This window comes from Sorex fumeus, unplaced genomic scaffold (genome assembly GCF_029834395.1).
Source record: "Sorex fumeus unplaced genomic scaffold, SorFum_2.1 ptg000086l, whole genome shotgun sequence".
Taxonomy (NCBI): domain Eukaryota; kingdom Metazoa; phylum Chordata; class Mammalia; order Eulipotyphla; family Soricidae; genus Sorex; species Sorex fumeus.
Genome location: NW_026606143.1, coordinates 1,652,291 through 1,679,236, shown reverse-complemented (window position 1 = coordinate 1,679,236; position 26,946 = coordinate 1,652,291). Strand labels below are relative to the sequence as shown.

The 26,946-nt window shown below is 37.3% G+C and overlaps 1 protein-coding gene across 4 annotated transcripts in view; it reads left to right on the top strand.

Annotated features, from left to right (window-relative positions):
- The window catches only part of KDM6A (lysine demethylase 6A), a 172,716-nt gene that overhangs the window by 65,314 nt on the left and 80,456 nt on the right, over nucleotides 1-26,946 (top strand). For all 4 annotated transcript variants that reach the window (XM_056131063.1, XM_056131065.1, XM_056131062.1 and 1 more), the window contains exons 4-6: nucleotides 3,324-3,373; nucleotides 9,302-9,360; nucleotides 18,884-19,004. In XM_056131063.1, coding sequence (XP_055987038.1) covers nucleotides 3,324-3,373; nucleotides 9,302-9,360; nucleotides 18,884-19,004 — 230 coding nt within the window. The remainder of the gene's footprint in view (nucleotides 1-3,323; nucleotides 3,374-9,301; nucleotides 9,361-18,883; nucleotides 19,005-26,946) is intronic.

The window sequence follows — 26,946 nt, the reverse complement described above, 5'->3', positions numbered from 1 at the left end:
ACTGTATTTAAAAGAAAATTATTAGACTAATATGCCTGGTGAACTATATTTAAGACATAAGATTCTCAACAGAATCATGTCACTGCCCTCCCATTGTTCATTGATTTTGCTCGAGCGGGCCCAGTAATGTCTTCATTTTTTTTTTTTTTTGAGACTTCTTGTTACTGTGTTTGGCATATCGAATATGTCACGGGTAGAACCTTGCCAGGCTTTGCTGTGCAGGCGAGATACTCTCAGCAGCTTGCCCAGCTCTCCTAGAGGGGTGGAGGAATTGAACCTGGCTCTGCCGTGCTGGCTGCGTGAAAGACAAATGCCCTACGACTGTGCTATCGCTCCAGCTGAATGATAGTAAACTAAATTAAACAGCCTATCAAAAATACCATTTGTCATGACCAAGTAGGGTGTAAGAATTTTTTGATAGGGACTGGAGTGATAGCACAGCAGGTAGAGCTGTTCCCCGCCCCCCCCCCCACCCCAATAACTGAAGTAATCAAAAGATGCTATTAATTATAAAATATTTTTAATTTAAACTTTATTTAAAATTAATTATAAAATGATTTTAGAAAATTACATCATGGTTAAAACAGTTAACATACAAATTCTCTATAAAGTTCTCAGTATCTTACATAGATGAAACTATATCTTATGTAGTCTGCATTAATAAAATAATGAAAAGATGGGAGGCATTTCACAGATTCAGTATCTGGAAATGAAGTAGTTACTAAAGAAAAAAGTATGTTAAGCAGAGTGGAAATAGTTATTTAAAAGTTTATTGGAGGCTAGAACGATAGCACAGCAGGTAGGGCGTTTGCCTTGCACACGGTCGACCTGGGTCCGATTCCCAGAATCCCTTATGGTCCCTCGAGCACAACCAGGAGTAATTCCTGAGTGCAGAGCTAGGAGTAACTCCTGTGCATCGCCGGGAGTGACCCCCCCCCAAAAAAAAATTTAATAAAAGTATGTTTTGATATGAGCAAATCAGTTTATGTGAAACATCACATCAGCAAAAGGAAAGTTTTTAAAAATAATAATTATATATTTTTTATAAGATCCAAAACGTTTATTGTCAACTTTCTTAAGAAAATGGAGATAGAGGTTCTTCACGCCCTATTGATGCCACAAGTTGTCCCCCACGAACAGCTCTCTGCCACGGCCATGGCACCAGAGGTACACAGATCCTAATCCAGAACCTGGTAGCCTGCGGCAGAAATGTGAATAGACTATGTGTTAAACTACGGTGCTATTCCCCCCCCACCCCCCACAGCAGGGTGGCCACCTCCTCAGAGCTTATTGGAAGTCCAGGTATGAGCCGTCGGTGACTGGGCAACTGCAGCCTCATGAGATGGCGCGGGGAACCGGCTCGTCCTTCACGCCCTATCAAGGCCACAAGTTGCCCCCCACGAGTGGCTCTCAGCAACGGCCATGGCGTCAGCGACACAGAAACCAATCTCGTAATTATTAGCTTCTGGCAGAAATCCCTCCAGACTTAATTAGTAAAATATCAGAAATATCAGAAATCCAAAATCGCACGGCTGCTATCATATGGTTTTCATAACCAGCAATAGAAAACAAATTATTTCACAACGCCTTTTCAGCAGTTGTGATTGTTGGGGGGAAATTCCAAACAATAATGGTGCATCTTTTGTCGAAATAATGAAAGTAATTGAAGTATGGAAAATATTATCAAAGCGTCTCAAAAAATTAAAAAGAGTTTTCCGTGTGACTCAGAAATTTCACTGCTTGATATCTTGCCCCCAAACACAAAAACATTGACTCAGAAAAATACATGCACACCTGTGTTCTTTTGTAACCCTATTAAGTTAACCAAAATCTGGAAACAGCCCGAGTGCCTAACAACAGATGAGTAAAGAAAGAAATTGTGGTATATATGAATGGCGTATTCCTCAGCTATTCTAAAAGATGAAAGCTTGTCTTTTGCTAATACATGAATAGAATTAGAAGGGATTATCTTAAGCAAAATAAATCAGAAGGAGAAAGACTGAGCAATCTCACTCATTGATTATAAATAATGTAAGGGAACTTTGGCCAATGAAAACAAACCCTGACATTCTACCTTACACAGTTGGTTAACCATAAGGGTGAGAAGGCGAAGGGGGGTGGTATGGACAGGGACCTGGGGAGAGTGATAGTGTTGAGTATGATACAGTGGCATTGTAATGATAAAACTTTATAGTAAATTGTACTGCTTCAACTGAGAAACAGTTTTGTCTCTTAAAATTTATATAGTGCTTCAGGTTTATTTGTAGTTTATTTCTACTGTATTATAAAATACCTAGAATATGAAAATGTCTAAACTGCTTCCATTTATCTGCTTCTGTTTGCATTTTAACTGCTGTTGTCTTTATAGAGTGGTTTTCAGTCCTACGTGTACTTGTAGGATCAATTGTTGATTTCTTGAATTTGCAACTTAGGAGTAACTAATTTGAAATGGAATTTTGTTATCTAAACTGATACTAATCTGTGTGTGTGTAAAATATTTAACGTTTTTTGTTCACCTAGGAGGACATAGATTGACAAGAACTACTTAAATGTTTTACAAGGGGTTTTATTCTTGAGATGAATTTAGTCAGATATGGGTGTACACATAGCCTATTTCTAATGATGCTCAGGGTAGCGGACAGTGCCAGGGATGAAACTTGGGGTGCCAGCCTGCAAAGCATATACTCTAGCCCTTTCTGCAGTATCCCCTTCCACTGATGTTCTTATTTTGTAATGAAGTCAAATAATGAGTTTTGTTGTTGACTGTAAAGAAAGCATCGCTTACTAATTTTGGAAAGAGAGAGCTTTTTAGAACAATTAATTTATGCACTGGAGTAACTTTGGAAAATCTTGATCATTTCATCAGTTTTGATCACTTTGTAAGATCGTGTATTCTAAATCAGCTTTTCTCAACCAGGGGCCTTTAGGATATCCCAAGCCAGCCACAGGTAAAAATCATGTAAAGGTGGGTTCGGTGACATGAGACAAGGGAGCCTTCCAGTAGGAAAGGGGTGTCACAGGAAGGAAACAAGGTCGGAAGGGAGCCACAGTTGGAAAAAGATTGAGAAACATTAACCTAGATTCCATGTCTGAGGACATATCCCTGTGAATTTACAACACCAAATTCTTATATACTTAACACTTGTTACCGTGACTGGGTATGAGTTAGGGTCGCCACAGATTTCTGAGTTGTTGGTTTCCTAAATTTTTTTAATCACTGTTTTCTCAGAGGTGGGTTTAATGGGAAGGTTGTTATGATGCTTCTTAAAACTTGTATTCCTGATCAATGACATGTTGTGACTCATGTTTATTTTGTCTTTTAGCATTATCTGCATACCAGAGGTACTACAGTTTACAGACTGACTACTGGAAGGTTAGTGTACATTTTCTTGCCTATTTTTGTTATCCGTTGGAACAGATCACTACTATTTAATCAGTGAGTTGTATTCTCTTATGACCACCTCCCCTTTTTTTAATGTTGAGAATATTTTAGACATAGGTAGAGTAAAATGTGTGTTCTTCTGTTTGTGTTACCATGAATTAGGTCACCCTGACAATTTAAGTGTGAGAATTTAAAAGTAATCAAAACCAAATAGTAGCAAAACTATTCCTTGAGTTATTTGTTTTTTGAAACGGGACTTTTAAATTGATAAGCATTGAAGAGGGTTAAAGATGTATGTATCAGGCTGGAATGGGAAGGCTTACTTAATGGAAAACATAGTATTACCCTTTCTTTCTGTATTGTCTGTTTCTAATTGGAGCTCTGAGGAGTCAAACCAACATTTATTAAAAGACCTACTGAATGAAGATTCTTTATTATGCACATATTTTCTTGGTTTAAGCAGTACCTATAATTACCTGGGCAGGTAATCTTTCATAGCACGTTTAATAAATTTTTTGTTTCATTTTTGTGTGTGTATTTGAGGGTCCACATCTGGTGGTACTCAGAGCTTACTCCTGACTTTTCAGGTATTGGGGAATAGAACCTAGTTTGACCTTATGTAGGGCAAGCACCCAACTCACTGTAATGTCTGTCTGACCTGGGTTTTCTTTATTATTTCAGAAATTTAAGGTGCATTTTTTCTTTTCTTATTTCAGCATATTAAAAATATCTAATCCATTGCTCATTTAAAGGGAAAATGCGTAACTTATACATATTTTAAATTAATCTGGTCTATGTAATTCAGTGACTTTTTTTTTCCATTTTGGGTCACACCTAGTGATGTTCAGGGGTTACTCCTGGCTCTGCGTTCAGAAATTACTCCTGGTGATGCTTGGGGGGGTCACATGGGATGCTGGGGATTGAACCTGGGTTGGCGGCGTGTCTTTTAATAGCTATCCAGAGTTGTGCAGTTATAACTACCATCTTATTTGGAGGGACATGTCCATTTCCCCATAATGGAACCTCATGCCCCACCCTAGGAATTACTATGCTGTTTTCCATGTCTTTGTAGTTAATGGATATTGCGTATGAAGAAATCACATATGTAATATGTAGCCATCTATGATTGATGGATATTACCACATTTTATTTCTCAGTTGTTAGGTATTTTAATTTTAGCTTTTAAAAATAATGTAGCTGTGAAGATTTGCATACACCATTTGTATGGAACTCGGGTCGGCCCTGTTGGCCGCTTGTAAGGCAAACGCCCTACCACTGTGCTATGGCTCCAGCCCTGTTACTGGGCCCGCTCGAGCAAATCAACGAACAACGGGAGGACCGTGACCGTGACCGTGATTTGTATGGAAATGTTTATTTATTTTCCTTGGAGAGGTTGTCAGGAATGCTACTGGTGATTTCAGACGAAATCCATGTTTGATATTTTGCAAACTACCCAAATTGTTTGAGGATATCTCTACAATTTTACGTTCTCATCAGCAATTTGTGAGGGGTACAGTTTCTAATGTTTCCTTGTCAGTGCTTGATACTAGCCAGTTTTTGAGTGTGGCTACCATAATGCAAGGATAGTTTCTTTTTTGGGTTTTATTTGCATTTTCTTGATGACTAATGAGTGTTGAACATCTTTTACTTTTTTCAAAGTTTGTAGTTCTGTGTCAGCCACATGGGTTTTTTTTAACTTTTTTTTTTTTTTAAGGGGCCAGAGTAATAGTACAATGGTCAGGCCGCTTTTGCTTGTGACCAACTGGGGTGTGATCCGCAGTACTCCTTATGGTCCCTGAGCTAATGTCCAGGAGTAAGCACCTTGCCCATTGTGCCATTTCTCCAGCCCTGTTTCCTTTTTTGTTAACATTGACTATGGTAACCTTTCACCATGCTGAGCTTCCTACTTGAATAGTTTAGGTATATTCAGCCTCCAGTTTTTAAGTCCTGGTTATGATGTTATATAGATTTTCAGTAGTCTTTTCCACAACTATTTTAAAGTTAAGTTTTTTTTTTAATAGTATGTTATACTAATCCAAATTTTTATTTATCATACAATGAGCAATTTGCTAGATACTTTTCTTGGTGATGCTAGATATATTTTTTACTTCACTTTCACAAAATCCCAAGTGACAAGTAATATTTTAAGTATTTTATGTTTATGGTTTTATTTAATTCCTTTAAATAGCCCTGTAAAATTGAGATCATTTAACTTGTTTCATAGAATTCTACCCGTCTGATAGCCTCTACAGAATAATTTTACAATTGCTATTCAATTCTAGGCAGGTTTTGGAAGAAAAAAAGTCTGTTCTAATACTGTGAATGTTGACGTGAAGACTATTGAACTGTAGAAAATTTCTTTGCTATATTATTATAAGTAGGAAAACTTTTACATACCCAACAGATATTTCAGACTATATTAAAGAAGTGATTCAGTATGTTGAACTAGTAAAGTATTAAATTATTTGGTGAAAAGTATCTAACAGATTAGTTAAGGTTGTAAAGATTGACTTTTCCAGCAGTAAATGCTTTCTGAATAACATAATAGAGCATGCCTTTGCCACAGTGATCAAAAGAGACTAGGACTCTATTTAGGATTAACAAACTCATGTTTTAGTGGAGGAGATAAAACAATATATCTGTAATAGACATGGATATTTGTGTGGAAGTACCATATTAGGAAACATTTTTTTTTGAGCTTGGAAGCGCGTCATAATATTTCTAGAAGTGAAGAGTTGAGACAATAGTTAATGATTTGATAGAACTTTCCCAGATTGAGAATGGAGTTGAAGGAAAGATGGTGTAGACTTTTTTCAGCAGAGGAAGAAATCATGTTTAAAATCTATATAAGAGTGCAAGAGCCCATTTTATTATTTGATCTATGTTATTTATCCTGATAGAAGAGTAGACTATAAGATGGGAAAATTTGAGCAAGAGTCATGGAATGAAGAACCCTTGTTAAGACTAGGATGTGCCAAGACTAGATTTAGAGGTTGGTTTGAAGTGAGAGATATATTGGAGCTTCTTCGAGCTCTAAATGAATTTTGAACAATGAGTAGGATTTATATTTAGGCTGGGGTGGATATTAGTGTTTCGCAGAGAGGGGTAAGCTGAATTATGAACAGAGTAATGATGTTGGAGGAATGCAGGGCTTGTTCTGAATGCACAAATATCCCTCAGTTAATTAATTTCCACGATACTCATATTTCAATACCACCTTTTCTGAATATTACCCAGATTGGTAAAAGATGTTATTTGGATTTTAGTTGTTATTACTCAACTATGCTCTGATTTTCATCTCCCACACAGCAGTTGTCTTTTTTGGTGGAACATTTTATGACTGTAAACTACTCTTGGCTGGAGCGATAGCACAGCGGTAGGGCGTTTGCCTTGCACGCAGCCAACATGACCGACCCGAGTTCGATTCCTCCGCCCCTCTCAGAGAGCCCGGCAAGCTACCGAGAGTATCTCGCCCATACGGCAGAGCCTGGCAATATGCCAAACACAGTAACAACAAAGTCTCCAATGGAGATGTTACTGGGCCCACTCGATGAACAACGGGAGGATAGTGTCAGTGTCAAACTACTCTTGCATTATGAATATTCTTGTTCTCCCCATTCTCCACCCTATGCACACATGGGTAGATTGTCTTCTTAAAGAGAGCGGGGGAAGTATGGGGGGAGACACAATTTGTTTATTTACTTATTTTATTTGCTTTTTTGGCGTCACAACTGGCGATACTCAAGGGTTACTCCTGGCTCTTCACTGAGGAATTACTACTGGCAGTGCTCAGGGGACCAAATGGTGGGGGGGAATCAAACCCAGGTTGGCTGTGTGCAAGGAAAATGCCCTGCTGTACTATCACTCCGGCCCCTGGAACTATAGTTTGATCAGCTTGATTTGCTAAAATACCACCCTCACCCCGACTTCGGGTGGCCACACCCAGTTGTGCTCAGGGATCACTGTTGGTGAAGCTCGGTGTACCTGGGATCAAAACTAGATCAGCTGCACTCAAGTCAAGAACCTTGCCTGCTGCACTATCTCTTCAGCCCCACGATTAACTTTTGAGTATTGTCTCTGATACAGTAAATATAGAGTTTATTTCCAGGAATAGGAAGTGATGATAAATGCGTTTTAATTTTGTTTTTGGGGTGATCAAAGGCTGCTCCTTCCTCAGTTCTTGGAGATCACTCCTAATGATCAGGGACCTCTGGTGCCAGGGATTGAACCAGGGAGTCTCAAGCAAAGCATGGATTCATTCTGCTCAACTAAGCTGTCTATAGAAGTGATCTTGACTAAAAAGAGTACCAAAACAGTATTAAAGAAAGTATAAACTTTGAAATGTAAGTTTTCAGAATCTCTATGAAGTCCCTCAACTGCTAATATTTCCTTTAGCTTGTAATTTCCTCATTTGGAAAATTGGGGATAAGGGGATTAATGAAAATTAATATTCATGTCAAACTTTTATGATGTATTTAAACACTTTTCAGTGTTCCAGAAAGGTACTTATAATTCAGAGGACATGTACTGTATAATCTCGGAACGAATTTTAGTTATAAAAACTTGCATGTCCCAAATCACCTAGTAATTTGCAGTTTGAGCTTTAAATAGCACTGATTCCTCTTTCTCTAAACAGTGACCGACAGCAGTCATGAGATGTGCTTTAGTTTACTCATATTTAGGGCAAGATAATTTTTTGACTGTCTGCATTGTTTCATAAGATCCACAGCAGGATGTAGTCCCAGTTACTCACAGCTCATAATCAGCCAAACTGCTTTTAACTTTCTTGCCTTCCCTACCCCACTTTACCACCAATTTCCCTTCACTGGGGTTTCTTAGGGTAACTTTCCAAAATAAACTACTTGGCTAAAACTTTTATCTTTGGGTTTGCTTCTGGGGATATGCAACTCAAGAGTATAGTAAGAAGTATTCCTTTTTTATGAGAGAGAGAACAAAAGGTAATGCCCTGCCACAGAGGATGGGAGGTGAGGGGGCTACTGGGATCAGTGGTGGTGGGGAATGGGCACTGGTGGTGGGATGGATACTCTCAATCATTGTATAACTGAATCCCAAACACAAAATTTGTAAGTCTACAACTGTACCTCATGGTGTTTCGCTAATAAAAATTTAAAAGAAAGTATTTCTTTTTTTAATAGTTCAAATAATTTTTTACTTTTGGAATACAGGTTTGTAGAAATTTGTTTGAAAGCATCATTGTGAGTTCTTTGCTGTTTTCAGTGGTGAAGAAAGGAAGTAACTAGCTAGCTGCTACTTGTGTATAGGTCAGAGTAAGTCTGGGTAAGGATATCTTTGTTTTACACTGCAAAGTGACTTGACAAATCCATAATGCACATGGCTAAGTGTTTTTTTTGTGTGTGTGTGTTTGTTTTGTTTTTTCACTTTTTCATACTGCAATGCTCAGGGATTACTCCTGGCAAGCTCAGGGGACCATATGTGGTGCTGGGGATTGAACCTGGGTCAGCTGCATGCAAGACAAGTGCTCTGTCTGCTGTACTCTGGCCCTAAACTAAGTGCAATTTTTATATATTTTTTTTTAATTTTAACATTTGTTTAGGCTTATATTATACAGTTTCTTTGAATTTTTACTACCTAGCTGCAAAGAGAATGATAGTATAGTACCCATTTTGAAATTACTTTTTTCTATTGATTTGCCTGTAGAATTTTTCTGATAAATCATCGTTTCAGGACAGGTCCAATCGAAAAAGAAGTATTTTTTCAAATTGCTGGATTCTGTGGCATCTACTGACCTATTACCGCTATATTGGTGTTTAAAAAAAATACTGTAAATCTATATTGTATGCATTTTGACAATTTCAAAGCATGTTAGAATACCACATTTTATATTGTATGCATTAGATATAAATTCCTTCTTAAAACTTTTTTCCCCTTTCTTTACAGAATGCTGCCTTTTTATATGGTCTTGGTTTGGTCTATTTCCATTACAATGCATTTCAGTGGTAAGTTAACATGAAACTAACTCCATTAATTTCCAGTAAATCATTTCTTTTTGTTCTTGTGGTGTTCTGCTTTTGGTTTAGTCTCTGTTTTATAAATATAAAATATTTTAATGTTATAAACCTATTCTTTTTAGTAATCTTTAATTCCCAGCGGGATCTGGTCTTTTAATCTACATTGTTCCTTTAGTAATATTGTCCCAGTTAGAGTTGTATGTGCTCCTAAATACATTCCAAGATTACTACAATTACTAAAGAAGGCTTAATAGAAAGCTTTTGGGATTTCTCAGTCACTCATTGTGAACCCATAGTCCCCAGTTCATTTGAACTGGTAAAGGACTGTGCTTTTCAAGTCTCAAAATCTGTGGATAAATGATGACTGCTTTCTCCCTCCCTCCCTTCCCTTCTCTTCCTCCCTCTCTCCCTCCCTTTCCCTCCTTTCCCCCTTCCCTCCCTCCCTCCCTCCTTTCTTTTCCAGCTTCTAGACATGATTGTCACTGTTACCTCCTTTCCAACATGTGTACATGCATATACACACTAGCACTTTACAAGTTCCAGTTATTAAGCACCAGATAATAAATTCTTTGTTATTTTTTTTCTGTGAAATAGGAATAATGGTATTACCTTTAGAGTGAGACATTGCTATATAAATTGTAAAGTACAGGGTGCCTTTATTATAGCCTTTCCCTTGTTGTTTTTCTGTGTAGTAGATAAAGTAACATTCTCCAGTGACAAAAATATAGAATTTGGGTTTCGGAGCCATAGTACAGTGGGTAGGGCGTTTGCCTTGCACATGGCTGACGAGCACTCAATTCCTGGCATCCCATATGGTCCCCCAGGACTAACCCCTGAGCATTGCTGGGTGTGACCCCAAAAGAAGAAAAAGTATATATGGAATTTTGAGTTGATGGTATTTTGGTGGCACTGTCACTTAGGTTGCTCTTTAGTTCCTTAGGTAATGATTTCTCATTCATGTGTTTATGTATGTTGAAATCCTTGCTTATTCTACTTTATAGATATGTCTTGGTTAAATTAGATAATTAATATTTTGTAAATGATAAAGCTTTAAATTGAGTTAAAAATTTTAGAAACATTTCTCCCTTGTATTCTCCATAATCTTAAACTGAGTGCGATGAGAGTCCAACACAGTGTTTTGGTCACAGGCTACAACCCTCCCCATATACCTCCTGCTTGGTACTATTTAATTGTGTGTTAGTACTGATTTCACAGTTTTCTTAAAAATGACACTTGAGGCTTGGATGATTTTTTTTTTAACTATATGCCCATTCTATCTTCTTTATTTTTTATCATCTTGGTTTTTTATTATGTATAGAAACACTGCATTGCTAGAGAATGCCTGTTTGTATATAGATTGTTTTAGTCATTTGGATCATATTCTTTGTCAGCGTAGTGAAAGTATAATTGATTTTTATAAAGAAGCTTGGTAATTCTTAGCTTTTGCTGTATTCTTCCCAACTTTACCATTTATTTTTATTGAAATTAAAACACTTTATATTTGATTTGGAAGCCATACCTGGTATTGCTCATCATTTATTCCTGGCCCTGCACTCAGATCACTCTGGGTGGAACTCAGGGGATGATAGGTGCCTGACATTGTATGCAGCATCAGCTCTATGCAAAGCAAGTTCTTTTCACACTGTGCTATCTCACCAATCCTATAATGTGTGTGTGTGTGTGTGTGTGTGTGTGTGTGTGTGTGAGAGAGAGAGAGAGAGAGAGAGAGAGAGAGAGAGAGAGAGAGAGAGAGAGAGACCGACCCATATCTGATAGTGCTGGAGACAGATGGCGTGGTTCTGGAGATTATACCTAGGGCCTTCCACATACAAGGCTTTTGCTCTACCACTTGAGCAACATTTCTGACCTCAGTGCATCATATTTAAAATGAAGAATAGATTAGGACTTGAAAAAATCTCTTTCTTGAAGATGTTGTTCATAGCATTCAGACTTTCATGCTTGTGTTAGAATTGCTCTTAAAGGGGCCAGAGCAATAGTACAGCAGGTAGGGCATTTGCCTTGCATGCGGCCAACCAGGTTGATCATCCTATATGGTCCCCCAAGCACCGCCAGGAGTAATTCCTGAGCGCAAAGCTAGGAGTAACCCCTGAGCATTGCTCTGTGTGACCCAAAAAGCAAAAAAAAAAAAAAAAAAAAACCCCAAACAATAAAAACAACTAAAGGAGTGCTCTTAGAGATAGTTTTTTTGCTCCTTAGTTTTGTAGCAAGATGTGTGTGCATGTGGCTGTGCTATTCAGTATTGAAAACTATAAGCATTCACATTTAATATTTTTTTCTAATATACTGTCCCCATGTTTGGAGGTTGTCAAGTTATTTTTTCATAGTTTCCATGTATACTTTTGTTGACCTATGTAATAAAACTGATACAAGAAGAATGCAGTGTCTATGAATTAGTAAGTGCTCTCTGGTTTCCTGGTCATCATTTTCTCCTGCCTCAAGTTTTATTTCTAGTTGCTTCTGAGATAAGGAGTATCTTGTCCCCTGTCTGAATCCATACTGGCAATGTTTTTTTTTCTGCTGCTCAAGTGTTCTTTCACAAACTGTGCACACAAATTTTGCTTCATCGTACCTTGCTATTCCTTGAATAGGTACAAAATTAGGGGCTAGAGTTATAGTATAGTGAGTAGGCACTTGTCTTTTGCATGGTCAACCCAGGTTCAAGCCCTGGCACCCCATTTGGTCCCCTTAGCACTGCTGAGAGTGAGCCCCGAGCACCACTGTGTGTCACCCAAAATCAAAGAATAGCTACAAAATTAGAGCATGGGAGTTGATGCTGGTGATTAAATCCAAAGGCTTCCACATGCAAAGTGTTTACAATATATAGCCAGAGTTTCCAATAGATAGCCTTGTGGAAACTTTTTAAAGTTTTTCAACTCATATTTTATTTGGCTTTATTTATAGGTCTGGAGCGATAGCACAGCGGTAGGGCGTTCGCCTTACAAGCGGTCAACATGGCCGACCCAAGTTCGATTCCTCCGCCCCTCTCGGAGAGCCCGGCAAGCTACCGAGAGTATTTGATATGCCAAACACAGTAACAACAAAGTCTCCAATGGAGACGTTACTGGGCCCGCTCGAGCAAATCGACGATCAACGGGAGGGCCTTTACCTTACCTTACCTTATTTATAGGTAGCTATTGATTAGCGTGATCACACTTTAAAAATATTAAATTACACACCAGTTTCTTTGGGATTTGTTAAAAAATGTTTCTAGAAAAGAGTATGGTGTGTGTGTGTGTGTGTGTGTGTGTGTGTATGTGTGATAGTATTAGTTAAATGAATCTGTTTAGGATGTCTCAAAATGTATCTGGTACATTTATAATTCAGGTAAAATTTGATATTTACCAATGAGCTCTGTTAACTCTAGCATCTTTATTTGTCTTATTGCTTGTCATTATGCTGCCCATTTTTTCTTTTTGAGTTATTTCTGGCTTGCTTCTAAATCTTTACAATCATTTGGTCAGTTTTTCCAGTAATAGAGTTAAATCATTGGACTTTGTGATTATTCAGTTTCACTTCTATTCATTAAGGAAATAAGCCTGGTAATAAAATTATTATTATGTTGATACCATTTTAGGTCAGTGAGGTGGAAGTAGATTTAAAAAGCCAGAAATGCTTATAACACATTAATTGTTAATGTATCTTAAGATTTGTTTTCATAGTATTATAGTATTATTAGGCATATAGGAATGTCTCATTTCTGGATATAGGAATGTAATGATTACTCCTTTGGTTACAAATATCAACCTAATGTAATTGTGAGACTGTTGACCCTCAGACTTGTCTAGCTTGGATTTTGGTAAATACAGATTAAATTTTTTAAGCTAAGTATCAATTAATGCTCTTAGATTAAAAGCTTTCGCATATTTTATTTAAAATAAAAGTTTATATTAACACATGTTGAGTTTATTATGTACACTTTTCTCTTGAAAAAAAAAACAGCTGTGGCAACTCTGGTAGAGTTAGATGTCCAAATTAGATATAGAGTGCTGAAGAAGACTTTAAAAATAACACCATAAAAACATAACTTTTTTTTTAAGAAAGGAGGAATAAAATGAAGACTAGTTAGAAAGAGAAAAAGAGCTAATAATTTGTTATTAAATATCAATGTGAATAACCCAGATACTGGTGTTTTAAGATCCTGCTCTGGTTCAACCTGAGAGGATCTTTCCACGCTTACTGCTTTCTAAATACATCCTTTTTTGTCAGTCACACTGTATTAACATTTCCTTGGAAATGCCTTAACACTTTTTTTTTTAATCCTGTATGTAACTTTCTTTATGCCATTTGCGGTATTTGGTCTGCCCTCTTTGATATCCAACTCAAAATATCTTATCTCTGATTTACGTCTTGAAATATTTCTGTCAAGAATCCACATTTATCAATATTTAAGTATGTGTAAGTATGTATCTCTGTGTGTATGTATGCCCTATTACTGATTTAGAGCTAGAATATTTACCTGTTTCATTAGTATGTATCTGGTGTGTGTATTTCCTATTACTGAATTAGAGCTAGAATATTTACCTGTTTCATTAGTATGGAATTAGTTCATTCAACCTTTAGGGAAATCTCCAGACTCGGCGTTATTAGCCCCTGAGAACTTTATTGAAGTGTACTTAAACTGCAGGGGACATTTAGTTAATTTCATTATTTTTCCTATAATTGGTAAAGTTCTTGAGATGGGCCTTTTTTTTTCCTTTCTCCTTTAAATGTCCTTTTATAAATCTTATTTAAAATGACCATGTGGAGCTTGAGAGAAAGTATAGGGGTAAAAGCACTTGTCTTGCCCATAGCTGGCCTTGGCTCTGGTTCCTCCCAGGCTCTGCATAATGGTTCCCTGAACACCACTAACAGTAAGCCCCGAGCAATGTCATGCCATTAAAATGATGATCATTATTTTAGATATATTCAGCAACTGTGGTTTTTCGGTAGCTAGTGCTATTAATATTTTTATCTTTTTGTCATTTAAAATTAATGGCAAATAAAACAAAAATTTCTGTCAAGAATCCACATTTATCAATATTTATCAATGTGTAATTATGTATTTTGTGTAATAATGTAATTATGTAACTTATCAATGTGTAAGTATGTATCTGGGGTGTCTGTGTGTTTGTGTGTGTGTGTGTTAATTAAAACCAATTCTGTAAATAATTTTGTTTGTATAAAAGACTGCATTTGGGGCCTGGGAAATTAGCAAAGGGTAGAACACTTGCCTTCTATTGAGGCCCTGGATTTGATCCCCAGCACTGCCAATACAAAAACTTCCTCCCTCTGCATATAATATGCACTATTTTTGTTTTAATAGAGAATTTTAATTTTCTAATAGAGAATGCACTTTAATGTTTAAAAATTTAAACCTTTCCAAGCATTTTATCATAAAGGTGCATTTACTATTTGGAGTAGCCACTTTTTATGTTCTGAAGTTCTCTGTCAACTGGAATTTTGAGTTCAGCAAACTTTGTATTGGTGTTTTAATCTGTCTTGTATTACAGAGATTATAGTCTGGCTACAAAGAGTTTGATGAGAGATGAAAGCAGTTATGACACAAATTAGAGAGTAATGATCCAAGTGGTACCAGTATTCTGCACACAATCTCCTGTCTCGTCTCAAATAATAAATTAATATATGTTCTTAGTGTATAGGAACACATCCCCTGTCTCGACACAAACACATTTTTTCTGTTCTCCTCACTTTTCCTGTTTCACCCCAGAAGCTGGAGGAGGATGAGTAAATGCTTTGAAAAAAAAATTAAAGTGAGCTTTGGTATGAGGGGACTGATTAGAGATAGTAAAGTGACAGTGAAACTTCCCTTCTCTCCTATTCTCTCTCATGAAGAAGTTCAGTAAGTTAATTATAACATTACTGATAGCATTAGTTAATATATATTAAATGTAAATGTTTTCTGGTAATCAGAAAATAAAAACGTAGACCTCAAGGAATAGACTGCTTGGGAATACTGGAGATGATACATCAAAAGAGAGCGGGATGATTTAGAGTGGATCAACTGTTAGTTAACACTAACTAGAAACTAGTAGGTGTTGAGTTTGGTGATGAGTTATGATGGTTATGCTAGATTTACTGGGAATTGGAAGAAAGAAAACATTCTAGGTTAGGAGAAGTGTTAATTAGAAGTGAAGCCAAGAGGAACAAAATACTTCAGATATGTCATTTCACAGTTGAAGAGGTGCAGTGTTAGGATATAACTGGGAATGAAGTTCAAGAAGCACTGTTCAGAGGCTTTAAATTAACATGGAGGTTTGATTTCTGGTTAAGAGGCAATCAAAAGTGCCACATGTAAGTCAGCAGAACATGAAATATTTAAGGATTCTATAAACCCCTTTATGGAATGTTGAAGATTTCAACTTCGAGTCACTGAATATTAGGGGGAATTTTGAAACAAAAACTTTTGCCACACCTTGTTGAAGGCACTTTTAGCAGTCTTTAAAGAGTAAACATAGTGTAGGTAAATGTTTTGGAATGTGTGGTTTTTGTTTACAGGTATTGTTTTGGTTTCCAGCATGTAAACATATTGAGAAGTTGTTATAGTAATCTAACTTTCTTTGTACTTGCTACATTGTTTATAGATACCTCTATTGAAGAGACCTATGTATTTAAGGAAATATCTGTGAGGGCCAGAGATGTGATTTAAGTGATAGAACACCTTGGGCCAGAGAGAGTACAGACTCCGCTAATGGTCACTGAGTACCACTGGGAGGTCTCCTCCAATTCACATCTGTCTATAGATAGTAAATTCAAAGGAAAGCTTAGAAATAGAAACTAAGACAATGTACAGTATTTCTACTGTATTGTTGTTCTACTGTATTGTTGAGCTGTTTCTGTGTTCCACCCTCTTTTCTTTACATACCCTTTTGTAGACCTTTTTCCTACTTAAGCTTTTCTTTTCCCTCTTTTAGTCCTTCTTTGCTTTGTTGACTTTCTTTTCCTTACTTTTTCTTTTTTTGTTTTTGATCCATACCTCCCTGGGTGTTTTCCATGGGTCCTTGGGTTTTTGTTTGTTTTTTATTATTATTATTTTTTTTTTTTTTTGCTTTTTGAGTCACACCCATGATGCACAGGGCTTACTCCTGGCTTTGCACTCAGGAATTAATCTTGGCAGTGCTCAGGGGACCATATGGGATGCTGGGAATTGAACCTGGGTTGGCAGTGTGCAAGGCCAGCACTGCTTTTTTTTCAATGGCATTTTCTTTATTTGTTCTTATCTAAACCTTAAAAAAAAAAACAACTTTTTTTTTTGTTTTGTTTTTGTCTTGTGTTTTTTGCTGAAAGGTCTCTCCCAGTTGTACTTGTGCTTCTTGGAGGCAAAGTATGCTATAGGCCCATTGATCTCGCTGTAGTTCTGACCCTTTCTATAAAAGAGTTTTCTGACCCGTAACACAATATAGTGGTAATTAGGATTTTGCATATAACCCATACTTTTTATTATTACAAAGTATACTGAAGGAAAATGTATAAATAGACATATCATGTTGTTATGTTGTTTATCACCTCAGCGCCCCCACTCCTGTCACCCAGAAGCCTCCAAAAGTTCCTGCGTACTTTCTCTGTTTTACTATATATTTTAATTGGAATCACTTATTCCCATAATTACCTTCCTAAGCTGCTTTTTAGCATCTTCCCCTGACTTGTGTTGTCCTCTCCTTAAAACACACATGCATATGCAAACTATACAAACAGCATTACCTATTTTATATGAAAATTGTAGTACTAGATACAACCAAGAGAATATAGAGTGAAACTGTATCTCTTCCTATTGGAAAGATTTGGTGCAATTTTATATATAACCTCTTTCCGATAAGTTAGTGCAAATATCTTAATGCAGATAAAAGTTTTAAAATCAGATTGAAATAGGAAACCTATGAATGCAAATAGTATTTTTTCTCCAATTCTTTCCTGTCAGTTCTTTGACTCTTCTTTCTGCTTATATGTGGATCATTTATAGTGACTCGTTTAAGAAGCCAGCTAGCATAAGAGGTGCCAAACACCTCTTAAGGAAGCAAGCATTGAACCAGATCTAAGAGTTAATGAAGTCAGAGCTGTTGTGCTTTCCCCAGCTAAAAGACTTTTAGAATGCTTTAATTTACAATAAACATGCAAAGAACCATATGACTTTGGGGGTGATAGATAACACGTAAGTCAAAATAAAGATACTAGAGGTATGAAATATTTTTGTTTTTGTGTTATATTTTGAACTTTTGTATGAAAGGTTTTTTTTTGGGGGGGGTTGACATCTAAAGTTTTACCAAGTTCGGGACTGGAGCAATAGCACAGTGGGTAGGGCTTTTGCCTTGCTCGCGACTGACCCAGGTTTGATTCCCAGCATTCCATATGGTCCCCTGAGAACTGCCAGGAGTAATTCTTGAGTGCGTGAGCCAGGAGTAACCCCTGTGTGATGCTGGGTGGATATGTAGAGGCAGAGAATAGTTGTTGTTTTTTTTTTCCCTAGAAAAATAATTTAATTCATTCCTGGGATAAGGCTAAGACATGTAGAGAGATTTAAAATTATGCCTAGCATACTGTTTTATCTAATTTTTAAAGGTAGTGCATTCAGATGATCACATTAAGGTATTATTAAATTGTGTTCACTGGAAAGTGTCCCTTTCTCAGCCTTGTTTTTATTTTACCAGTAAACTACCAGTTTGACATTTTGTGAAAGATGAAATGTGAATTTGGAAAGAGATAGACTGATAGATCAATGGAAAGTAGTCACACAGAGTTGAGAAATCAGAAACAGATCCATGAAACTGTTGGCATTTTAAGGACTGCAGAACTTGATGAAAAATATGAAAGTTTACCATCTACTTCATAGCATATATAAGCGAAGAGATAGCTCATGAGGGTAGAACACATTGTTAAACCCTGTGTTCAGTACCCAGTACCATTTGGTGGATACTCCCACCCAAGACCCTTGGGGCTGAAGTACCACATGTACAAGGCCTGACCACTGAAGTATCCAGATCCTCACCATTGGTCTGAGTGATGCTGAGACTAATGCCTTTATAAAAGAAGGGAAAAAAAAGAATGGTGCAGATGTTTAAAAAAATGCAGCCCTAAAAAGAATTTTAAGGCCAGAAACAGAGCTAATTTCCTCTGGTAGTTGTGATGTGGTAATCTACACTTCAGACTGAAATGTACCCCTAAAACTTACATTTAATCCTACTTTCCCTGAGAAAACTCCAAAAACATTTATACTGACAGATTTTATTAACCAGAAAGTTATGTTCGAATAATTAAGAATAACCACAACTTTTCCTACTTATTTTTTCTTGCCCAAAGCTAGGTATAGGCTATGCAGGCTATGAAAGACCCAGGTTTTCCGTTCCCAGTCTTAAGCTATTCATTCACATCATTTTTTTTATATAAAAGTGGCATTTCCTTTTATACACTATTGCATAAAATAGTTTTTACTGTACTACCAATCAAAAACATATTCAAGTGTTAAAAGTTAAGATATTTTATGTCTGTATTCTTTCAGGGCAATTAAAGCATTTCAGGAGGTGCTTTATGTTGATCCCAGCTTTTGTCGAGCCAAGGAAATTCACTTACGACTTGGGCTTATGTTCAAAGTGAACACAGACTATGAGTCTAGTTTAAAGGTAGGTTGTTGGGTTTTTTACAAGATACAATGTTTCGTTTTTGTGGGGCTTTTTGTTTTTGTTTCTGTTTGTTTGTTTTCTCTTATGGTTGTTGTTAAATATTAGAACATTGAGAAATGTTAATTCTTATTGGCACTTCAACAGAAGCTGAAAATGTAGCTTGTAGTTGTGATGTGATAATCTACACTTTTCAACAATGAACAATGAGTTATAAGACATGAAAAGTAGTTATAATGCAAACTTCAAAGTAATTATAATGGTGTGACTTACATAGTAGCAGTCACACTTTTTTTTTTTTAATTTTATATCTTTTATCAGGAAAGGGTGAAGGTTTCTATCACAGTTTGGATATCTAACTATGGATATGATCGACTACCATAGAGCTAGCTTAATTATTAAGTAGCTGCTTAATTGTATTGTATCTATATCCCAGTTGTTGATCATTTATTTGTATGAATTATCATTTGGAGCTATAAATCCTTTAAATTACATATTTGAAGTTTTCTCTGCAAATCTTTATATTGCTTATTTGTAAGTATAAACATTGTTGGGAAAATATGATTCACTGTTGTTAAATATATTATCTTCTATAGAAATTTGATGCTTGGGGCTGACACAATAGCACAGCAGGTAGGGCATTTGCCTTGCATGAGGCGGACCCGGGTTCAATTCCTCCTTTCCTCTCAGAGAGCCTTGCATGCGACTGAGAGTATCCCGCCCGCACGGCAGAGCCTGGCAAGCCCCCTGTGGCATATTCAATATGCCAAAAACAGTAACAGAAGTCTCACAATGGAGACGGTACTGGTGCCCGCTGTGAGAACCATGCTACAATGTTATAGAAATTTGATATTTGGGGCTGGGGTTATGGCACAGTGGGTAGGGTGTATGCCTTGCACACTGCCAACCCAGGTTCGATTCCCAGCATCCCATATGGTCCCCTGCGCACAGCCAGGAATAATTCCTGAGTGCAAAGCCAGGAGTAACCCCTGTGTAATGCCTGGTGTGACCCAAAAAGCAAAAAAGAAAGAAAGAAATTTGATAATTCTTAAAATTTTTTTTTTCTTTTCGGGTCATACCTGGCAATGCACAGGGGTTACTCCTGGCTTTGTACTAGCAATTATTCCTGGCTGTGCCGGGGGATCATTTGGGTTGCCGGGAATCGAACCTGGGTCGGTCACGTGCAAGGCAGACGCCCTACCTCCTGTACTGTTGCTGCAACCCCCAATATTTCTTAAATTTTTTACTTTTCTTGAGTTATCCCTTTTGGTCTCAGCAGGAAAACAGTGATTTCCTGCCTGACAAAAGTAAACATTGTTTTTAAAAGAACTATAGGTTCTAGAGGAAAAGTTAAGTTTTTGTGAATTTAATATTTTTTCATTCTTAGTGACTTCATTACATATTTTGATTCTGAAGGGGAGAGATATTACTCTACAGTAGGTTTTCCTCCACCCCAAGGTCTTGCGTGAGTTTATAAATAACAAAGCTTTTGGTATGAAAAAGAGCTAGAATTAAAATCACAGCTATTAATTAAAATCACAGAAAACAAATAGATTGCATTTTTAAAGTCACAGGATTTTTAAAGGTTGTTTTAAATCATTTGAGGATTTGAATTCGGGTAAATGAAGAGAGTAGGGAATAAGAGGTGCTTGGAAATCTCCCATTTTCAACCATATATATAGTATATATGTGATATTAATAAATAAGTGCAATATCAGTGGATATGAAATACAAAATAAGTACACACACACACATGCTACCTGCATATTTTAACTTGCTCTTAGACATAATGCATATTAGTTATAATTATATCTTCTAATTTAAAATGAACTTATTTGTGCTTTTTCAGACCACTATTATTACAATGTTGTAGGAGTGATTTTGTTAGCATGTTGGTCAATATTGCTCATGAAGTTATATTTGAATGGGAAAGTTTCCTGATTATATCACCAAGTAAGGACTTTTGGCTACCTTTATTCGTACGTTTTTGTTAAGTAGTTGAATGAATGCAAAACCATTTCCATGAAGATATCCCCTGCTAATGGATCAGGAGAATTAACATTATCAAAATGGCAATACTTCCCAAAGCATTGTACAAATTCAATTTGATCCCTATAACAATACCCATGACATTCTTCAAAGAAATGGAGCAAATGCTCCTGAAATTCATATGGAACAATAAGCCCCCACGAATAGCTAAAGCAATTCTTGGAAAAAAGAAAATGGGAGGAATCAACCTCCCTAACTTCAAACTCTACTACAAAGCAGTAATAATTAAAACATCATGGTACTGGAACAAAGGCAGAGCTGCAGACCAATGGAACAGGGTTGAATATACTCACATCTCCCCTCAAACATATGATCATCTAATCTTCAATAAGGGAGCAAGAAATGTGAAGTGGAGCAATGAATGCACAGCGGTAGGGCATTTGCCTTGCATGTGGCTGGCCTGGGCCTCTACCCCTCTCCGAGAGCCCGGCAAGCTACTGAGAGTATCTCGCCCTCACGGCAAAGCCTGGCAAGCTAATCGTGATGTATTCAATATGCCAAACACAGTAACAACAAATCTCACGATGGAGACGTTATTGGGCCTGCTTGAGCAAATCGATGAACAACAGTAGGACTGTGCTTCATGTAGGAAGACATTAGGGAGTCTTGTGGTTTAGGGTAGTGCCGACATGCTGTAAATATCTGAATATCATTTTGTCAAGGAGAAAGACCTGTTTTTGTTCTCCCCCAAAAGAGAAACATCGTACGCAATATGTTTTAGGTACTAAGGCATTCAAATATAATGCAGTTTTATCTTAATTGTTTTCATTTGCATGTAAAATACATCCCAGGGCCTCCTATATTATTTCTACCTGTGGAAACAACTTTTCTGCTGTAATATATCTCTAAAACAGAGTCACTCTGTTTTAGTACTGTGTAAACAGCTTTCTGGGCAAGCAAATTTGACTTTAAAATTTGACCTGCCTATAATTATGTGAGCATGGGCAAGATTCCTTTGTTTGGGGGAAGGCGGAGGATGAAGGATAGGGGCATAGGTAGCCATGCTCAGAGCTTACTAATGGCTCTAGCCCAGAGATTGCTCCTGACCTGGCTCAGGGAACCATATATGGTGTCAGGGATTGAACCTGGTTGGCAGTGTATAAAGCAAGTGACCTACCCATTGTACTATCATTCTGGCTTCAAGATGCCTAATTCTTAAAATGTGATTTTGTGTGTTTGTATATATGTGTGTGTGTATCTGTAGAAATAGCTGTATCTACCTAACCAGATTATTTTAAAGGGTGTGTGTGTGTGTGTGTGTGTGTTTCTGTTTTGTGTGTTTGTGAAATTAGGTGCCATTTTCCAGACTTTTTTTCATTTTTAATGTCTAAAAGTCTTCTGATTTGGACTAGATGCTTTTAGTGAAATCCATTTTTCAATTTGATAGATTTTTGTTACTCAGCCCATCCTTAGAACCCTGAAACTTAAATATCCAGCTTGCTTTTCAGTCATATGGTGGTGTTTTTCTATTAAGTTGGCCACACAAGAATAATGTGTGTTTGGTGAATAAAGATAATATCCATCATTTATTGACTAGATTAATATTTGAATGAATCCATTTTAGGACCTTATTTCCTAAGTTGTTTCCCTTTTTTTTTGATTAAGATAACTCCCTAGGTGACTTTAGTTGCCTGTTTAATTACATATAACTAATGTAGAATTTTATTTTATTATTTATATTAAATGTTAATTGCTTATCTTCATTATATATTTGTAGTTGTGTGCTATAGTTAATAAAAATTACTTATTTTGATATTTTTAATATCTGTTGCTTCTAATATTTATATTCTGGCTGACTGTTACAATAATTACAAAACTAATGGGGAATGACACCTATATTGTTCAGTTAATGCTCATGCATCTGTTTAATGATGCTCATATAGTATTGTTCCCTAGTGTTTACATATTTAACTTTCCTAAAATAGATCAACATCAGGGCTTTATTTGATTATTGGTGTTGGGGTTGATGGTGTTTAGAGCCTACTCCACACTTAATGCTGTGAGATTTTTCCTAGATGTGCTCTGAAGACAATCCGTTGTTATGGAATCCTGGATAAGTTGCTGGAATACCAATATAAATTCTTTGTAATTTGATGCTTGAAGATAACTGTTGATTGAAGTTGTTTATATATATTTACATATATAATGTATGTATATATGGTTTGGTAGTTAAGAATTAGAAGCAGTTGGTTGAACTCAAATGAGACTTACATGCTTGCCTGGTATTTTCCCAGGTGCTTAGTGTTTTTTGAAATGGATATACTAGATGGAAGAGGTTATAAAACGTTAAACTGCTTCTTATCAAAGAAGCTTAAGGCATTGGTGGGGGGAGAGAGAGACATTTTGGGGAGGGAGATGAGGGGTGGCCTTTCAAGCACTGTTCAGGAAACCCAGAGGTTACCTTCTTGGCGATTCTTGATCTGCCTAACCAATGGTTCACTATGAAAGCTTAAGATTTGATGCTGCTTGGGCCATACAGTGCCAGGGATTACCCAGGCTGTCCCTGGCTGGTACTAAGGAGCCTTGAAGGCTGCACCCATCAGTGATGGGTTACCATGTCATGTTGGGGTTGAATTGCATGCAGTAGATGGTAAACTTGTGTATCATCTCTGTGGCTTCATTCCGTTTTAATTTATTATCTTCTACATTATTTTTTCATATAAAGTGGCAAATATTGTTTTCATCAAATGTTATCCTCCTGCCCTGTTTTCCCATTATCTTTATACATGATAAGAAACTTTTTGCTTTTTGGGTCACACCCAGTGATGCTTAGGGGTTAGTCCTGGCTTATCACTCAGGAATCACTCCTGGCGGTGCTCAGGGGACCATATGGGATGCTGGGAATCGAACCCTGGTCAGCCACGTGCAAGGCAAACGCCCTACCTGCTGTGCTATCGCTCCAGTCTCCAATAAGAAACTTTTTTTTTCCCTTTATTTTATTTTATTTTTTTTTACAGTTGTAAATTTACAATTTTTTGTGCTTTGGTTTCAATTATACAATGATCAGATACCCATCCCTCCACCAGTGCCCATTTTCCACCACCATGGATAATATCCCTCCCACCCCCATCCCCCATCCCCCCTGTCTCTGTGGCAGGGCAATCCCCTGTGTTCTCTCTCTCCTTTTGGGTGTTGTGGTCTGCAAAAGAGGCATTGAGTGGCAAACATGTTCAGTCCATAGTCTACTTTCGACATGCATCTCCCCTCCTGGGAGGATCCTCCAAACATCCTTTATTTGGTGCTCCCTTCTCTACCTGAACTGCCCTTTCCTCTAGGATACCCGGCTGGCCTCTAAGTTATGGGGTAATCCTCCTGGTGCTGATCTCAGCTATTCTTGGGTATTAATCTCATACTTTGTTACTTTATATCCCCCAGATGAATGCAATCTTTCTATGTCTATCCCTCTCTTTCTGACTCATTTCGCTTAGCATGATACTTTCCATATTGTACCACTTGTATGTAAATTTCATGACTTCATCTTTTCTAACAGCTACATAGTACTCCATTGTGTAGATGTACCAAAGTTTCTTTAACCAGTCATCTGTTCTTGGGCATTCAGGTTTCTTCCAGTTTCTGGCTATTGTAAAGAGTGCTGCAATGAACAAACAAGTGCAGATGTCACTTCGACTATACATTTTTGTCTCTCTGGGATATATTCCCAGGAGTGGTATTGCTGGGTCAAATGGGAGCTCAGTTTCTAATTTTTTGAGAATCATCCATACTGTTTTCCAGAAGGGCTGAACCAGTGGACATTCCCACCAACAGTGAAGGAGTGTCCCTTTCTCGCCACATCCACGCCAGCATCGGTTGCTTTTGTTCTTTTGAATGTGGGCCAGTCTCTGAGGTGTGAGATGGTATCTCATTGTGGTTTTGATCTGCATCTCCCTGATGATTAATGATGTAGAGCATTTTCTCATGTGCTTTTTTGCCATTCAGATTTCTTCTTTGAGAAAGTTTCTGTTCATTTCATTGCCCCTTTTTTGGATGGGGTTGGATGTTTTCTTCTTGTGGAGTTTAACCAGTATTTTGTATATCCTGGATATCAACCCCTTGTCAGATGTGTATTCGGTGAATATCCTTTCCCATTCTGTAGACTGTCTTTGTATTTTGGTCACTGTTTCTTTGGAGGTGCAGAAGCTTCTTAGTTTAAGATAGTCCCATTTATCTATCTCTGTTTTCACTTGCTCGGCCAGTGGCGTGGCATCTTTGAAGATACCATTAGCTTCAATGTCATGGAGGGTTTTGCCAACTTTATCTTCAATGTACCTTATGGTTTCTGGTCTGATGTTGAGGTCTTTAATCCATTTTGATCTTACTATTGTACATGGTGTTAGGCAGAGTTCTGAGCCCATTTTTTTGCATGTAGCTGTCCAGTGATGCCAACACAATTTATTAAAGAGGCTTTCCTTACTCCACTTCACATTACTTGCACCTTTATCAAAGATTAGATGAGCATATGATTGAGGGGAGATGTCAGTGTATTCAACCCTGTTCCATTGGTCTGCAGTTCTGCCTTTGTTCCAGTACCATGCTGTTTTAATTATTACTGCTTTGTAGTACAGTTTGAAGTTCGGGAGGTTGATTCCTCCCATTTTCTTTTTCCCAAGAATTGCTTTAGCTATTCGTGGGGACTTATTGTTCCATATAAATTTCAGGAGTGTTTGCTCCATTTCTTTGAAGAATGTCATGGGTATCCTTATAGGGATTGCATTGAATTTATACAATGCTTTCGGTAGTATTGCCATTTTGACAATGTTAAGTCTCCCGACCCATGAGCAGGGGATATCTTTCCATTTCCTCATGTCCTCTTTTATTTCCTGAAGTAGCGTTTTGTAGTTTTCTTTGTACAGGTCCTTTACTTCCTTAGTTAAGCTGATTCCTAGGTACTTGATTTTCTGGGGCACAATTGTGAACGGGATTGTTTTTTTCATGTTGCTTTCTTCTCTCTCACTGTTTGCGTATAGGAAAGCCATGGACTTTTGGATATTGATTTTATAACCTGCAACTTTACTATACGAGTCTATTGTTTCTAGGTGTTTTTTGGTGGAAGTTATTGGGTTCTCTAAGTAGAGTATCATATCATCTGCGAATAGTGAGAGCTTGATTTCTTCCTTTCCTACCTGAATGCCCTTAATATCTTTTTCCTGCCTAATCGCTATTGCAAGTACTTCCAGTACTATATTGAACAGCAGTGGAGAGAGTGGGCATCCCTGTCTCGTCCCTGATCTTAGAGGGAAGGCTCTCAGTTTTTCCCCATTGAGGATGATGCTTGCTGTAGGCTTGTGGTAGATGGCTTTAATTATGTTGAGGAAGGTCCCCTCTATACCCATTTTGGCTAGGGTTTTCATCATAAAGGGGTGCTGGATCTTATAAAATGCTTTCTCTGCATCTATTGATATAATCATATGCTTTTTATCTTTTCTTTTGTTGATATGGTGGATTATGTTGATTGATTTCCGAATGTTAAACCATCCTTGCATCCCTGGGATGAATCCTACTTGGTCATGGTGTATGATCTTTTTGATGAGTAGTTGGATTCTATTTGCTAGTAGTTTGTTGAGGATCTTTGCATCTGTGTTCATCAGGGATATCGGCCTGTAATTCTCTTTCTTTGTGGTATCTCTGTCTGCTTTTGGTATCAGTGTGATATTTGCTTCGTAGAAACTGTTCGGAAGTGTTTTTGATATTTCAATTTCGTGGAAAAGCTTAAAGAGCATCGGGAGTAAGTCCTCTTTAAAGATTTGGAAGAATTCACTAGTGAATCCATTCGGGCCAGGACTTTTGTGCTTGGGGAGACTTTTTATTACCATTTCAATTTCCTTGATGGTGATAGGTCTGTTCAGGTATTCCAAGGCTGTTCTTGGTTCAGCCTTGGGAGTCTGTAGGAGTCTAGGAA